At 41.3% G+C, this 17,983-nt stretch overlaps 1 protein-coding gene across 1 annotated transcript; it reads left to right on the forward strand.

Moving 5' to 3' along the window:
• The first annotated feature begins 9,624 nt into the window (after nucleotides 1-9,624).
• Nucleotides 9,625-10,248, forward strand: LOC132061385 (uncharacterized). Its single transcript, XM_059454215.1, has one exon. It carries the CDS (start codon nucleotides 9,625-9,627, stop codon nucleotides 10,246-10,248), a length of 624 nt encoding a protein of 207 aa, XP_059310198.1.
• The last annotated feature ends 7,735 nt before the right edge of the window (nucleotides 10,249-17,983 follow it).

Genomic DNA, 17,983 nt, shown 5'->3' on the forward strand with positions numbered 1-17,983 from the left:
AAATGAGTGATAGTTTGTTTGGTAGAATTAGTTTAGTGCTAGTCTAGTGGTTAGTGATAGTTAATTATGGTGGATTTCATTGTTAGCTATTGAACCCTTTTTCATTGATTTCTTATTAGAGTTGTTCATTTGTGGATTCATTTGATTAACTCTTAATTGAATTCAATAAGTATAGGTTCGTTAGTAGGAATTGAATAGGAGGGTTTAGGTTTCATATACCTAAGTTTGCCTATAATTCCTTTACTAATTGGATCCTACTCTATCTCTATATTTCTCATATCAATTTTTTCACTTCTCATATTTGATTTCTTCTCATTTTTAGTTTATGCGGTTTTGTCGTTTGAATCCGTGTCTTTCACAAACCGAATCATATTATCATGTACCGGGGTAAAGGCTATCAAATAGCCAACTCCAAAAGATAATTCAGAATATGAATTTAAGTATGCAATTATTAGTCCATGCCAAATTTAGGTATGTAATGTTTTTGGGTGTTCTGCCTATAATATTTGAATAGCATAAAGCATTAATTCTCTCACAAGTTTAGATTATTGTCAAACGTTGGAGGTTATATTTTCGAAAAAGACAGAGAATGAAAAGAGATAGAAAACTACGAGTACAGTAGCCAGCGCAACCTTGCTTTTTGGTAGGGAAAACTTTAGTCATGCAAATGCTTAAACTAAATAAAGTAATAATCAATACTTAGTGCATAGCAAGAAATTAAAGAAACAAAATTACAACCAAACGATAAGACAGTAACTTTTGAATGAACATGGCCGTTGGGCACGCCCAGGCGGGTCATCATCACAGCGATCCACCGTAGAGCTCACAACATTTGTGATCATTCTTCTTCAAAAGTCATATTATGCTCATAACATTCGTCACTAATAGTTCAGTTTTCGTGATAAAAATTGCATTTCGTATTTAAATACATAAGACACATATTTTTAGCGACGAAACACAAAATTTCGTAAGAAAGTTTTGTCCACTAAAGTTTCCCTCCAAAAAATGAGTTGACGGTATTTATTGAGTACAATTAGCCACGACACATTATTTTGTCATTAATGATGTACCCAATTTGTGATAAACTAATTTTGTCCAAAAATTAGTTAGATTTTGGACACGAAAAACTGTTGTCGCAAAAATTATATTGTATATTAGAATTTGTAGTTAATCATTGTAAACGTTAGCCACAAAATTTATAATTAATCATTGTAAACTTGATCACTTTTGGATGTGCCCCAATTTTTTGTATACTTATATGCATTTCTTGGTCCCTCTAAATGATACTGTTGCTACATACTAGTGGAGGAAAACGTGGATCATATTTTCTTCAATGGTGATATTGCTAACAAAAATTGGTCTTTTTCTTTAGCCAGGTTTATGGTTTCACTCCAGCAACTGATCATCTCAAGAGGACTCTTATGGTTTGGTGGCTGTCCAAACCTACTAATCTTGTCCATGCATGCTTGTGTACTTCAATGCCTAGCTTCGATCATTTCTCGGGAATTGTGGAAGCATAGATCTACCTAATGTCCGGAATTGAACGGGGAAAATTTTAGGGAGGAGGGAAATTTTTTGCCTTTTAGAATTGATCGAGAGGAAATTTTAGGGAGGAGGGAAGTCTTTTGCCCTTTCAGAATTATTGATCGTGGGGAGAATTTTCCCTAAAAGCAATATGGAGGAAATGTTAATTATTGTGAAAATATTTAGAGTACACTTAATAGAGTGTTTCTTCTATAAAAGTAAATATATCACTTAAAGTGTAGCAATTTTCATAATTAAGCATTGCCAATTATTTTATAATTTGGCAACACTTATAAAACGTCATCTATATTTCAAAAGGGCAAGTTTTTCAGGCGTTGCCTAATGTTCCGTAGCCAAAAGCGTTAAACAAAGGCCACAATTTAAAAGTGTGCCCTTATATATTTTTGAGAATGTTTTGTAAGTCATATTGTTTAAAACTAGTGTGGCCTTAGGTCAAATTTGTTATAGTGCGCGGGGGAAAAGAAATGAGTTGAGTCCTTGGTAAAGTATTCATGCAAAACTTTAACTCCCGCATATGAGTAATCTCGGCAAGTCCCCTAGGAACATGTCAGGATACTCACAAAACAATGGAACACTATCAATGGCAACATCCTCAGTCTGGGTATCACAAAGGTAAGCTATGAAACCTAGAAATCATGACTAATCCACCTGCGAGCCTTAGAGAAAAAGATGACATGATTCTTAAGTGTCCTTGGCATATATACCCTTCCATTCTAAACTTGACTGCCCAATAAGTTAAGTCTCACTATCTTGGCATGGAAATCAAGTGCATCATACGTGATATAAAGCCAACCAATTCAGACTCACAATGACATTAAAGTCAAGCACGTGTAGCACAATGAGATCAACCAAAGGTCTCTCTACCTTGAACCTGAAATCTTACGATCTAGTATACTCGATCTACCACAAAAGGATCAAGTAAGAACTCAAGTCCTCTCTCCAGACTCTAAATAAGAGGAAATGTATGGAGACACATATGAAAAGATAGATCCTGCAGGGTCTATCACAGCAAATGTAGCATGCGAGCAAACTATGACTATGAGCCCATTTGGATTGGCTTATAAGTTGCTTATAAGTTGCTTATAAGCTGTTTTCAGCTTTTTTGAGTGTTTGGCTGACCAGCTTAAAGTTATTTTGTGCTTAAAATAAGCTCAAAAAAATAATTGGGCCCATTTGACTTAGCTTTATCTAAAAAGCGAACATAAAAGGCTTAAAACGAACATAAGTCAAAAAAAATAAGTTAGGCTATTTAAATTTTTTTTTAGCTTATAAAGCATTAAACATATAGGCATAAGCCCATCCAAACAGGCTCTATAACTATGACTACTATAAGTCGGTTGAAAATATTTTAATTTTTCACTGTAACATGTAACAATAATATACTTAATTACGAAATAAAATATAATTGTAAACAATTAAGGTACTTGTCTCACATAAAATAATGATAGACACGGCTAATCAATATTACTTTTTGATTGAATGTTGCAACGTACGGCAAATTTCCTCATACTATTCCTAATTGGTTGAATGGGAAATCTCTAACAACAACTTTTCATGAAAGAGTCATGCACACACTGAATTAGCTCCTATGTGATGTTGTAGGTATTCAACGTATACTGCATGAATTTATGTCACTAAGTAACATATGACCAATTAAAGGAAATAAATGGAATAAATCAACTAAAAGAACAAAACTCACAACAAGGAAATAGTTGACTTTTGAGGAGCTATACAAGGCTTGAGTATTTGGGATTATCAGAATGAATCCGGGAGTTCCCCCAAACACTTCAAAAGGATTAGCTTTAAACCCTCATGAAGCGTTCAGGGGAACTCTAGGAAAGATCCTGAATTATTTACATGTCAAGAACCCTCATGAAGCGTTCAGTGGAACTTCAGAAAAGACCCTGAATTATTTACATCGCAAGGACCATCATGAAGCGTTCAGAGAAACTATAGGAAAGACCCTGAATTATTTATATCTCATCCCCTTTTTGTAATCTCCATATATTGTTAAATTCACTTGTTTGTTTACTCTTAGCTGCACTTTCCTATTTATAGCCTGTTTTCTTCTTTAAAAGAAGCTCACTGCAGATGGGACATGAATATGTATTACTGAAGTGAACCTGGTTGCAAATGTGGCTACTATGGAAGTTGAAGAATATCAGTACATATGCCTTTCCCTTTCTTTCTAGTTTTTCCAGAACCTTTCTTTCTTTTTTGTATTCCTTTTTTTGTTTGTTTGTAACGTTTCTTTGTTTGTCATGAACATTAATTACGTATCTCTTCTGATCAATACAAGCTAATATACTATAGTGTAAAGATTTTATATTTTAACTGATTACAACAGGTTTTTAAATTAAAAATTACTCCTATATATTAGGATTACCATAGGCAATTGAAAAAAAAAAAAACATAGGCAATTGCCTATTGCTATGGCTCATGATCTTAATTAACCTGATGCTCTGAATTTTCTTTCTATTATCAGTGCACATTAACTTAAACTCTATTGTATTTATTCAAATCAGTAGTAATCAAATGCAGTTGAATTACTCTCCATTATAAATGGATCCCAACAATCGCATTTTCCAAAGTCTGATTGTGAGTACTTTGGATGACTAGCTAGTTTTGGTAAATATGTTTGATTATGGAATTGTTTCTTTTGCCCTCCCTTTGCATGTTTGTTTAACCGCGTAAGAGGCTTAAAATTTACGAAAAACGCTGAAAGGGATATCAGATTTTGAAATGAAAAAAAAAAATAGAGATAGCGTCCACTGGTTACTTTTTAGCTTTGTTTCGAAAAATTAGTCATTGTTATAGTCTTATAGAGTTACAAATTTTACATATGACACTTCATGATAATATTGTCTTAAATTTTACTTGTGGAATTTGGAACTTCATAACAGTTATTATTTTTCAATTATAAAGGTTGAATGATGACTATCCGTAAAATTATCTTTACAAAATTAGGCCAGGGAATATTAGGCTACTTGTCAAAGTATAAAATTTTCTAGTCATCACTTCGTACATAATGCAGGTTAGATTCGAGAAATTGCTCACAGCTTTTGCTGCTCTGTCAGAATTTTTGCATAACAACTTGACTAATGAGTAATTTTCACTCTTTTTCAATCAACAAATGATAACCTAAAAAATTTCACTCTCAGCATTTATTTTTATTGGGTGTTTTCTCTATGTTTGGCGTGGTGGGGAGTATCACCTTTCTTTTTTATTTCAATTTTCATCAACAAAAAAAAATAATTTTGCTAAGAAATAATTATTAATTGAGCAACCATAAAAAAAATCAACTGTTACATTCCCCTGCCGCACCCAACGCGTAAGGATTAAAGCTAAAGAAAATAACTAAAAGTATAAATATAGAGAGAACTGAAATTTCTGATTATTTTCATTTATTGATTTAACTAAAAAAGGAAATCACTTTCGTCAAGATGACCAGCTCTCTAACTTCTGAGAGTGCAGCAAAAAGTTCGAGCGTCATCTTGAATCTAGCCTAAATTATGTGACAAAGTGATGACTTAAAAGTATCACTTTAACAAGTAGTCGTATATTCTCTGACCTCCTTTTATCATGTAAATCTAACTTATCTATCAGAAACAATTGTTAAAGTATGCCTCAAGGTTAATTAGCATCTAACATCGATGATGATTAACTAGCATTAACTCGAGCAAGACATTCACTACTCAAAATTAGAGTTATTATGACGCTCATGACAGAGGACGGGTAGAAAAAGACATAGGCATGTGGCAGTTTTATAAGGTTGTAAGCTTTTGAAGAAGGGGTGCACTAAATGATACCTTAAGCAAATACCATATCAGAATTGGATTCACATGCGCACGTTTATTAACTCAACGATAGCATAGCTCGAAGGAGACAATTATATCTGTGAAGTGTATCTGGCCGCAAAAGTTAATGATACACGCTATGAGCTCGAGCTATGACATACCATATCAATTTTTAGTTTTTTTCCTTCATATAAATAATAGTGATGGCTTGACCAACTTGCACGCACCTCAACTATACGCCCGCTTGCTACTTCTTACAACATATATACGGCCAATGACGGATGGAGCAGCTGAACAATGGGTTCAATAAAATAGAACCTAGCACTTTGAATGCGGATTATAGATATATAGGTGAAATCACTAGAGTTTCAAAAGAAATTCCTCCCACCTTCCTTTTTATGTGAAGGTGTTACTGTTACTATTTGGGGAATCAAATAATTTTCTAACCTTTCTTTAAAAAAATATTTTGAGTCATTAGTTATATTGACTTGTAGTACTTTTCATGTAGTTTTCAAATATATAATTTTTATTTTTAAAAAAAATTGATGAATGTATACAAAAATTAATAGTCAAAGTTTGTTTTGACCCTCTAACCGAACACCGTCACATAAATTGGGTAAAGGGAGTGTCATTTTTATCCTGTAATTTCAAAACTGTAATGTGTTTTAATGATAACAATTTATAGATTGAATAAAAATTTATAGATTTGTTTACCCCGAATTTAGGTAAAAATTGAATTTGTAAGTGAAGTATAGGATATGTGGATAACTTTAATCTATTTGGGTTTATGAGAAATATTTATGGATTTGCGTGCTACAATATGTATATACGAATATATATCAATGCCTTGAATGAATATGTTGCTATAGATGATTAAGCTAATAGTGTTAGAAGAATAAGCAAAAACCACAAAGATCCACTGATTCGGACTAAAGAGAGAGAGAGAGAGATAATGCTTTAATATATATTTGCAATTACAATGTTCTAGATCTCAAAAAACTAACCCCTAAAAGTAGGGAAATGTCTTCTATTTATAGTTTTGCCTCATGGGTCTTTCATACTACACAAAGCCCTTTTGGAATAAAGAAACCCTAAAAGGATAAGATAGAATCGTACGGTCTGACACCCGTACGGTTGTCAGTACAAAATGGCAGAACGGTCTTGACGCGTGGCTGTTCTACAGCTGGTAAATCGGACTAACGACTACGTTCAATTCGGACACAGAGAAACCGGGCTAACGGCCAGGAGAACTTGACTTGGCGAAATCGGGCTAACGACAACGCAGAGTTTGGTCCGAAGACACCGGACCAACAGACTTACTTCTCTTTTCTCGGATCAGCTACATCTAGTGCAATCCCCGGTCTGAAGAAAAGACTGATCATACTCGTGCTCATTTGATCTTACTCCCGGCCCTGGTGTCACCGGTCTTGCGCATATCCGATTTTTACCGTATACAGATAGTCCCCACACTTTCTGGACCGTAGTTTTACCGGAGTAACGGAAAGTGGATAAGTCACAAAACTGGTGGTTTCACAATCTAGCTCTTATCTTTAAATTTTGGCGGGAACAGTTGTGTCACGTCCCTCTGCCATCAGCCACGTGTCTCACCCCGAATGGCCGACTTCGGTAACCTCCGTAACACACGTCTCTTCAAATCACGTCTCATTAATTGTGGGACACGTGGCACCCTCCGGTTGGCTGACCTCTGTAACCGTTTCGGTCCCCCATGCCTATATAAGGCTTTTAACCCTCTCATTTTACCACTTTCAATTCTTCACCTTCTTACTTCTCCACTTCTGATCGTTTCCCTCTCCTATTTTCTTACTTGTTTCAATCGTGATCATCTCCTTTTCTTACTTGCTTTCATCGTGGTCATCTTTTCTCGCTTGTTTTTATCGTAAAAATAAACCAACCATGCCAACTTCTCCATTGTTGTTCTTTGATCGAAAGTGCTGTTGTGTTTCTTCTTTCATCTCGTCATTTTGAATTTTTTTTTCAACTGCCTCTTCAATCCTTCTTACACTTTCAATTTGTTCCGTATCCTACTTTGAATTCATAAATCTCCTTTTCCATATCTTCTAAATGTCTACCAACACCGAAACTACCTCCCAGGATGTTCCCTCGGTTTCTTCTCAAGGAGCCGAGCCAACCTCACAACCCAAGGGAAAAACCTTCATTGAACCTACCGCTTCGGACATAGTACCGTCCAAACCCAACTACAACAAAGAATTTGAAGCCGAGAAGCCTTCTCTGGTTGCGGATAGAAGGTTCAATGTAAGGCGATATCCTTCGTCTATTACCGAGCATAAACTTGATCAGGTCCGGGCTGGTTGCGGATGGGATAACCGTCCGGTGCAAGTGTTCGCCCCCGGGCCCGACGAATCTATCACCGATCATAGGGAAGGCTTTTTGTATGTTTTCACCTGTCCCTTCACACTCAAGCTCAACCCCCCAATTGACCCGGTTATTTTGGATATATGTCAAACATACAGCGTGACCTTGGCCCAAATTGATCCGATAATCTGGAGGACCGTAGCCTGCCTCCGGCTGTTGGCCAACGATGTAAAAAGGGAATTTACGATGACACATTTCATCCGTTTTCTCGCCAAGCGAGGTCGAAACCCGATCTTTTCGAAGATGGATGAAGACAGAGACCGAGGTTGGTTAGAGCGCTACGTCCGGGTGAGGACAGCGGACATTATTTCGGCTGATTATATGCCCTTTTCGGAGAGGTGGAACGATAATCGTAAGTTTCTCAGTTCTCCCTTCCATAATTAATCTTGAATGCTTTGTCAAACACTTGCTCCCTTGTATTCACACGATTTCTCCCCTTCTTTCTTAATATCAGCCATGTCATGGATACCTCCGGCCGTTCGAAACATGAATGAATGGGTTGAAACACTCCTCGGTCAACACACCCATGAAGAACGAACATGGGGGAACCTGTCGCGTGGCCGATGGGTTGCCCAAAATCACGGAAATACTCTGCTTGAATTGGAATATATTGTATCTTCTACTTTTTCCTTTCCTTTTTATAACCTCTTCAGTATTCAGGTTTACCCAAGGGCTCGGTGGAGCTAAGACCGGAGCCAGCAGCCGAGCCTGCTACGCCGGTACCTGAATTTGATTCAGCAGGGACATCTTGTCTTATTGCTGCTGCCAATAAAAGGCGGAGAAAGCCCTCGGACAAAGGGCAGAAACCGAAGAAGAGGGCAAGGAGCGTTGTTCGGACTCTAAGGGATGAAGTAGAGCCCGATTTCCTTATTCGAAGGGTCGGTGTATCCCCCTCCGTCGCCTCTGTTCCGGAGGAGGAAGCCACCATTCCGCCATTTCCTTCAGCCGGGGAAGGACATTCAACTCCGACTTTGCACACAGGTGGGGAAGAAGTTCTTTATCCAACTCCTCTAAGGTCAATTGAATATGTTGACATTTCAGGTGATGCTTCATCTAAGGAGACCCCCCTGCAAAGGACTAGAAGATCCGGGCTCGCCTCAACTGCTGAGGCCGAACAAAGAGCTGAGTCAGTCCCTGACACCGAGGCTTCAGTGGATACCGGCCCACTACCCGGTGGTGACCCAGCTGCAATATCTGAGGCACCTACCTCTACCGAGACCGCTGGGGCTGCTCCAACTTCTCCTGCGCTGAGGTTAGATAACTTCAATGACATGTTCTCGGATACAGGGGAAGCAGCCGGTTTCGGATATCTCCTTATCCCACGGGTCACGAGGGCAACTAGTCGGTCTACCGAAACTGGTTAAAGAGAAAGCCTAGTAAGTGTCTTCCCGGCCCCGAGCGTGGAACCGAGGAGGACAAGGTCAGTCGTGGTCACTGTCCCCAAGCATTGCAGTTTCTTGTCCCGTCCTGTGGGAATTGCAAGCTATCTGAGGCCCCTCATCTCGGACTCGGATAAGCGAAGATGGTCGGAGTCCCCTGGCAGAGTCTCATTAATAAAGGCATGCACGCGGGTAACCAGGTAAGCTTATCACCCAATCCTTCCATAATTCAATGTGAACTTTAGCTACGATTTTATCCAAGTTCAACTTCTCGTTTCTTTTACAGAGTGTGGTGCTCGTCAACGAGGCCTTCATCCGTGCTCAGCAAGAGGTTGACGACCTTAAGGGGCTAGGCCGGATGCCCGAGGTCGGGAAACGAGAGAAGTTCCAACACCTTTTCGCAAGTAAAGGTGGATCAATCAACCGGCAGGAAATGCCTTTCCAACCTTCAACCCGAGCTCGAAGCAGCGAAGGCTGAAAATATTCGGTTGAAGGCTGAGTTGGCCAAAATGGTCGAAAAGAACCGGCTCCTGGAAGCGGACAAGTTCGGCCTTAGCCAAGACAACACCCGTTTTTCTTCGAGGCTCGGTGAACTCGAGGCCACTGTCTCTCAACTTCGGAGTGAGCTGGACTCGGTCAAGGCTGATGCCGTGAAGATGGCCGAGAGGCATAGGCTGCTTGAATCCAAGAATGCTGAGTACAAGGAGAAGTTGAGGGTATTCGAACAAAAAGCCGAGGATAGGGCCCGGATATGTGTCGAGCTCAAAATTAAATTCGAGGAGACAGCCGAGTCCAATGACATTCTGAAGGCCGAGCTTGAGTCAGCTACTCAAGTTCAAAGAATCCTCGATGAAGAGAGGTTGGAATTAGTGGCTAAATTGGCCCAAGCTGAGACCGACTTAGTTGAGTCTCTTAAGAATGTGGAGGCTGTCGAGGCTCATACCACGATTGCGGTTGAATATGAACGGTGGAAGTCTCGGAGGGCCACCCTTAAGCAAGCCCAACAAGGATTTGGGGACCTCTCGGCCCTGATACTCGAAGCCAAAACGATCGAGGAGGAAGCTAAGAGAGCCCTCGATACCGATTCTGAGAGAATGGTATCCGAGCACTCCGGCTCCAGTCACACCGGGTAGACCAGGGCATGCATTAGCCTTTATTTTGCCTTTTCCTTTTTGGCTCGTTTTGTTTTTTAGCTTTGTAGAAATTTCGGATGTAAAAACTTTCATATATGGAATGTGGATTTTTCTTTCCGATTCTCTTTATTCTTTTACCTGAATGCTCGTTACGACTTTTTCCCTAATTGCTAGTCTCATTAAAGAACAAACAAAGGCTCGGAGTCATTTTTTCGGACTGTGCCTAAATATTGGCTTTTATTTTCGTTCGGTACATTTTGTCCGGGGATTTGATCGAGTGGTTTGCCCGTGGGACTTATTTATGCTCTGTGAATTCAGACGTCTCCGAATCACGTTAGGCATTTTAAGGTCGATATTTTTCGACAGCTTATTTATCATAGATTAGGTTCGGACACCTGAATCCCTGCCTTATCAGTTTTTGATATAGCAGTCCCCATTCGACGGTGTTAAAAGATTTTGGCTTGGTTCAATGCGACCTTCTTGCCTTTGTCGAATTTCGACTATAGTCCCCGGTATAGGGTATTTAGATAAAATAATGCTGAATTTCAGTGGTAATCATCGGGGTAGGGTGTTTAACAAGAAGACATATCCGAAATGCAATAATCTGAATTTTCAATAATCTTTATATTACAAGTACTTGCATGTACATAATATGAAGATTTCGTCCGTTTCCTTCTGATTTGCCGTAGCAACTACTAAGTGGAGACGATTCATTCTGATCGTTTGGTCCTTACATCGAAACCTAATACAGAAGGCCCGGTTTTGGATGAAGATGAGAAATACAAAATTTCGAGGACTTCTTCGGGGTAGTACCTAACAGCGTTCACTTGCTTTGTTGAGCTGCTTCATTTTCTATTAACCGGGATAAGCCTCGATGTGGGTATAGTAGTCCCCTAGTGTTTATCCGAGCTGCATGATCGGGTAAGCACTATCAAGCCCCCACTCATAGGGTATAGCCTCGAGTTTTCGGACACTTGTCCTCGTTTTTATCAAGTAACACGTTGTACTTGTTGCCTCATTAAAAACCTTGTCGGAAAACCCATTTTGGGACAAAACCGTACTAAGGAAAAGAGTGCAACACGTGTTTTCAGACTAGCACCTAACTTCATCCGGTACTAGACTTCCTGCAAAAAAGAAAGATTAAAACCACAAGGATAAGTGTCCATACCTTAGCAGTAGTATCTCTTCAAATGAGCCACATTCCAGTTACTGCGAAACCATTGTCCGTCTATGGATTCCAGCTGATACGACCCTTTACCCATTATTTCGGTTATCTTATACGGCCCTTCCCAGTTCGGACCCAACTTTCTATCGTTAAGATTCTTGGTGTTCAAAGTAACTTTTCGAAGCACCAAGTCTCCAACTTGGAAATGTCAAAAATTGGCCCTCCGGTTGTAGTACCTTTCAATTCTCTGTTTCTAGGCTGCAATACGGACCAACGCGTTTTCGCGAAGTTTATCCGTGAGGTCGAGTTTTACGGCCATGGCCTCCTCGTTTGACTCACTGGTGGTGTATCTGAATCGGAGACTCAGTTCACCAACTTCTACGGGGATGAGGGCTTCGGCCCCGTAGACCAACGAGAAAGGCATTTCTCCCGTGCTTGATTTTGATGTGGTTCTGTAAGCCCACAATACCTCCGGTAGCACTTCCTTCCAGTGATGCTTCGACGTTTCAAGTCTTTTCCTTAGATTTTGAATTATTGTTTTATTCGTGGATTCTGCCTGTCCGTTTGCACTTGGGTGATGCGGAGTTGATACAATTTTCTTGATCTTCAACCCTTCGAGGAAATCATTGACTTTGCTGCCAATAAACTGAGGACCGTTATCACAAGTTATCTCGGCCGGGATGCCCAAACGACAAATAATGTGGTCCCATAAGAAGTCAATAACCTCCTTTTCTCTAATTTTTTCGAAGGCCTGCGCTACAACCCATTTGGAGAAATAGTCAGTCATAAACAAAATAAAACGGGTCTTACCTGGTGCCCATGGAAGAGGACCAACAATGTCCATTCCCCACTTCATGAAGGACCAATGTGATATCACCGAGTGTAGTAACTCTCTGGGCTGATGAATCATCGGGGCATGTCTTTGACACCCATCACATTTTCGGATAAAATTCTTCGAATCCTCCTCCATCCGGTTCCAGTAATAACCGGCTCTGATAATTTTTTGAACTAAGGCTTCTGCACCGGAGTGATTACCGCAGGTCCCCTCGTGGACCTCTCTCATCATATAATCGGTTTCTTCGGGACCCAAACACTTGGCCAGGGGCCCAAAGAGAGACCGTCGATACAATTGGCCGTCTATTAAACAGAATCGTGCTGCTTTTGTCCTTAGTAACCGTGATTCTTTTGGGTTAATCGGGAGCTTTCCATCTTGCAAGTAGTCGATGTATTTGTTGCGCTAATCCCAAGTTAAGACCCATCGTGTTTATTTCAAAGATGCCGGTTTTCTACCACCGAATTCATCAACTACACTATAGTGTCGAGGTTGATTTCTTCCCCTTCGACTGAAGAGCTTAAAGTGACCAATGCATCGGCTTCGCTGTTCTGCTCCCTGGGTATATGTTGCACGGTCCATTCTTTGAACCGGTGTAGTATCACTTGGATTTTCTCCAGATACCTTTGCATTTGTTCATCCTTAACCTCGAATACGCCATTTACTTGGTTAACGACCAAGAGAGAGTCGCATTTTGCTTCGATTATTTTGGCTCCCATACTCCGAGCTAATTCCAAACCTGCAATCATAGCCTCATACTCGTCTTCATTGTTAGTCAATTTAATAGTTCTAATCGACTGTCTAATGGCATCCCCGGTGGGGTTTTAAGGACGATGCCTAGCCCAGAACCTTTAAGGTTCGAGGCCCCGTCCGTGTGTAAAGACCAAATACCCGAAGCTTTTCCCGAGGTTAGCAGAAGTTCTTTCTCAACCTCGGAGATCATAGCTGGGGTAAAATCTGCCACAAAATCGACCAAGATTTGGGACTTAATAGCCTTCCGGGATTTATATTTGATATCGTATCCGCTAATCTCTACGGCCCATTTGGTCAGTCTACCCGACAATTCCGGTTTATGCATGATGTTGTTTAGAGGATAAGTAGTTACTACGCATATCGGATGGCATTGAAAGTAAGGTTTGAGCTTTCTTGAAGCACTTACCAATGCCAAATCCAACTTTTCAAGGTGGGGATAATGGGTCTCCGCATCCCTTAAAGTTCTACTCACATAATATATAAGAAATTGCGTACCTGATTCTTTTCGGACCAAAACACCACTTACCGCTACCTCGGATACTGCAAGGTAGAGAAACAACTGCTCATCCGCCTTCGGTGTGTGCAGTAGAGATGGGCTAGACAAGTACTTTTTCAATTCCAGCAAGGCTCTTTGGCATTCTGGTGTCCAAACGAAGTCATTCTTCTTCCTTAATAAGGAGAAGAAACGGTGAATTTTATCTGAAGATCTCGATATGAACCGACTCAGCGCTGCTATCCTTCCGGTGAGCCTCTGCACTCCTTTAACGTTATTTACCACCTCAATATCCTCGATGGCTTTGATCTTGTCCGGGTTAATTTCAATTCCCCGGTTGGACACCATGAAACCCAAGAACTTGCCCGAAGGCACATTTTTTCGGGTTAAGCTTCATGTTGTATTTACGGAGTATATCGAAGGTTTCCTGCAAATGTTTTAAATGGCCCTCTATTTCCAGGGACTTGACTACCATGTCATCAATATAAACTTCTATTGTTTTCCCTATCTGTTCTTCGAACATCCCATTAACTAGGCGTTGGTAAGTTGCACCGGCATTTTTTTAATCCGAAGGGCATGACATTGTAACGTGATAAATCCCGCACCGGGTAATAAAGGATGTTTTCTCTTGATACTTCGGGTGCATCCGGATTTGGTTGTACCCGGAGTAAGCATCGAGAAAAATTAACATCTCATGCCCGGCCATCGCATCGATCATTCTATCGATGTGAGGCATCGAAAATGAATCCTTCGAGCATGCTTTGTTTAAATCCTTATAATCAACGCACATTCTAAATTTATTACCTTTTTTCGGCACCACCACTACGTTAGCTAGCCAGTTCGGGTATTTTACCTCCCGGATAGAGCCTATTTTCAAAAGCTTTGTTACCTCATCCTTTACGAAGGAGTGTTTTGGCTCTGCCATGGGCCTCCTCTTCTGCTTCACCGGGGGAAATCTCCAGTCAAGGCTGAGCTTGTGAGTCGTCACTTCCGGTGGCACACCTGTCATATCTATATGGAACCATGCGAAATAATCGGCATTAGTTTGAAGAAACTTAATTAACTTGTTCCTGAGCTTCGAGGTTAACCCCATGCCCAGGTATACCTTTCTATTCGGTAGATTTCGAACAAGATGAATTGGTTCAGCTCCTCTACTGTAGACTTGGTTGCATCCGAGTCATCTGGCATGACGAATGATATGGGTACACCGAAATCATCCTCTTCATACCCCGTGTCCGACCCCTTCTGCTCCGCTGTCAAACCCATACACTTTAGTTGTTATTTAGAGTCCTTGCCACCGACTGACTCGTCATCTTTTGGATCCGATTTTTTGGGAAAGAGTGGCGCTTCCTCGACCGCGAACATCTCCCTGGCACAGTCGTTCACCTCGGATGGTTTTTTTCCTCCGGTGTTGGGAATTTCAACGGTGATGTAATATCGATGGCACAACCCTCATGCTATGTATCCACTATTCACAAGCAAAACATTATACTTCATATCCCCTTCGATGACATAGAACACCGTCCGAATGGTGCCATCAATGTTGGCCGTGAACAATTCTCCCCCTTCGTGGTTTCACTCGCCATATTGAATCCACTAAGCACTCGGGCTACCGGTACAATCTGATTGAGTAGCCTTAGCTGTTCAACCACTCTCCACCGGATAATATTGGCCGAGCTACCTGGGTCAATCAAAATACGTTTAACTTGTGATTTAAAAATAAGAATAGAAATTACCAACGCATCATTGTGTGGCTGAATGATGCCTTCTGCATCCTCGTTACTGAAGGAGATGGAACCCTTGTGCACGTAATCCCGGCTACGCTTCTCACGCACAACGGTAACCTTTGTTCGTTTCATCATCGGCCCTCGAGAAGAATCTATACCTCTGATTATCATGTTGATTATATGCTGAGGTTCCACCGGTTCGGCCCGTTTGTGGGACTCCCTTTCTTTGTAGTGGCTTTAGCTCGTTCACTCGGGAATTCTCGAAGGTGGCCATTTTTCAATAACCTAGCCACCTCCTCCCTCGGTGGCGACGGTCTTCGGTGCCCATGAGTCCCATGGTACTCACACATCATGCTCGGGTCCCTTTGACTCGGATCTGATTTCAATGGTCTTGGCCATCTTGCTTCCGCGATACGACCAATGGCCGAGACGAGATCCGAGGTATTGATGCTGAAGTTGTACTCCGATATCCTCGGTAGGTCTTTGGTACTGCCGAAGTCCCGGCATCACTTCTAAATGATAGACCTCGACTGTTCAACGGGCGCTCGATCCGTTTATCATCCCGACCGGAGAATTGACTGGTACCAACCCTTGATTTTTCCGACCTGAAGCTTGGCTTTTCCGAATCAGAGTATGGACGATACCTTTCCCTTGATGTTCTTGACTCCGACTCATAACTTTTCCTCGATCTCTCAGAGCTTTTGCTTATACTTATAGGCCCTGAGGGAAGTTCGAATTGGTCATCCTCTACCCGAATCTTTGATTCGTATACGTATGGACATCGCCTGTGTCGCGACCTCGTCTTCCAGCAAGTTTTCTTTTAGTTTGAACGAGGCCGTCGAGCTTCGAGGATTAAGCCCTTTGGTAAAAGGTTATGCAGCCCATTCCTCCGGAACCAGAGGGAGCTCCATCCGTTCCCTTTGGAACCGGTTGACAAATTGATGTAACAACTCATCGTCCCTTTGGGCTATACGAAAAATATCCGCCTTCTGGGCCTGCACCTTTTCAGCTCTAGCATGGGATTTTATGAACGCATCCGCGAGCATTTCGAAAGAATTGATTGAATGCTCGGGCAGATGGTCGTACCAAGTCAATGCTCCCTTCGATAGGGTTTCCCCAAAAATTTTCAACAACACGGACTCAATTTCATCCTCTTCGACGTCATTGCCTTTTATGGCACAGGTGTATGAAGTCACGTGCTTCTGTAGGTCCGTTGTGCCGTCATATTTCTGGATATCCGGCATTTTGAACCTCTTCAGGATCAATTTCAGAGCCGCACTTAGAGGAAAAGGCCTTTGAATGTACCTCTTTGAATCCGATCCTTTTAGAATAGGTGGAGCCCCCGGGATCTGATCCACCCGAGAGTTATATGTTTCTACCCTCTTCTCAGGTGAGTCTACCCGCTTTGCCAATGTTTCGAGCATTCTCAGAACTTCGGTGGATGAGCCGGCTCCCGATCCATTACTCTCGACTATCCGTGTTTCGTCCCTTCTTGGTTCGGCGACGCCTTTCGACCTCTCCGGGACGACTTTTATCATTTTTACTTTGCAGCTGAGCTATTGTGATTCCTTGTTCGGCGATGGCGGTTCTCTGTTCCTGCAACATTTCAAAAATTAAATGTAAGTTAACCTCGTCCGGTACTTTCCGGCCTTGTGCCCGGGATAATTGAATTATGAGTATTTAAGGGATCAGTGGCCGGCTGGGTGGCATTCTCCTGGTTCACAGTGTTCTGCCGGTTGAGGCCTTCCCTCGAATCAACAGAATTTGGGTCGATGGGATCTGCTAGTAGGTCCTGTAGCACACTGTTCTCGTTTTCGGTCACAATCTCGTTATTGTTGACATGACCAGATTGCCCACTGCTTGCCATTTGGTCCAATTTCACAGAGATCAGCAAAAGATTTCTTAATCCAACGGGTAGGAGATAGAAGCCAAGATTAAAAAACCACTATTATCCTAGCCTCACGGTGGGCGCCAAACCTGCCACTTACCCGGATTTAGGTAAAAATTGAATTTGTAAGTGAGGTATAGGATATGTGGATAACTTTAATCTATTTGGGTTTATGAGAACTATTTATGGATTTGTGTGCTACAATATGTATATACGAATATATATCAATGCCTTGAATGAATATGTTGCTATAGATGATTAAGCTAATGGTGTTAGAAGAATAAGCAAAAACCACAAAGATCCACTGATTCGGACAAAAGAGAGAGAGAGAGAGAGATAATGCTTTAATATATATTTGCTATTACAATATTCTAGATCTAAAAAAACTAACCCCTAAAAGTAGGGAAATGTCCTCTATTTATAGTTTTGCCTCATGGGTCTTTCATACTACACAAAGCCCTTTTGGAATAAAGAAACCCTAAAAGGATAAGATAGGACCGTATGGTCTGACACTCGTACGGTTGTCAGTACAAAATGGCAGAACGGTCTTGACGCGTGGCTGTTCTACAGCTGGTAAACCGGACTAACGGCCACGAGAACTTGACTTGGCGAAACCGGGCTAACAGCAACGCAGAGTTTGGTTCGGAGACACCGGACCAACAGATTTACTTTTCTTTTCTCGGATCAGCTACATCTGGTGCAATCCCCGGTTTGAAGAAAAGACTGATCATACTCGTGCTCAGTTGATCTTACTCCCGACCACGTGTCACCGGTTTTGCGCATATCCGGTTTTTACCGTATACAAGATTGAACCCATCAAATTAAAATCCCGGACCCGCCTTTATATACGGAATAACTTACACCAAGAGTTATGAAG

The sequence above is a fragment of the Lycium ferocissimum genome, chromosome 6, assembly GCF_029784015.1.
Source record: "Lycium ferocissimum isolate CSIRO_LF1 chromosome 6, AGI_CSIRO_Lferr_CH_V1, whole genome shotgun sequence".
Taxonomy (NCBI): domain Eukaryota; kingdom Viridiplantae; phylum Streptophyta; class Magnoliopsida; order Solanales; family Solanaceae; genus Lycium; species Lycium ferocissimum.

What these genes read in the sequence shown, in the direction of transcription:
- LOC132061385 (XM_059454215.1), top strand. Translation starts at nt 9,625, where the DNA reads ATGGTCGAAAAGAACCGGCTCCTGGAAGCGGACAAGTTCGGCCTTAGC.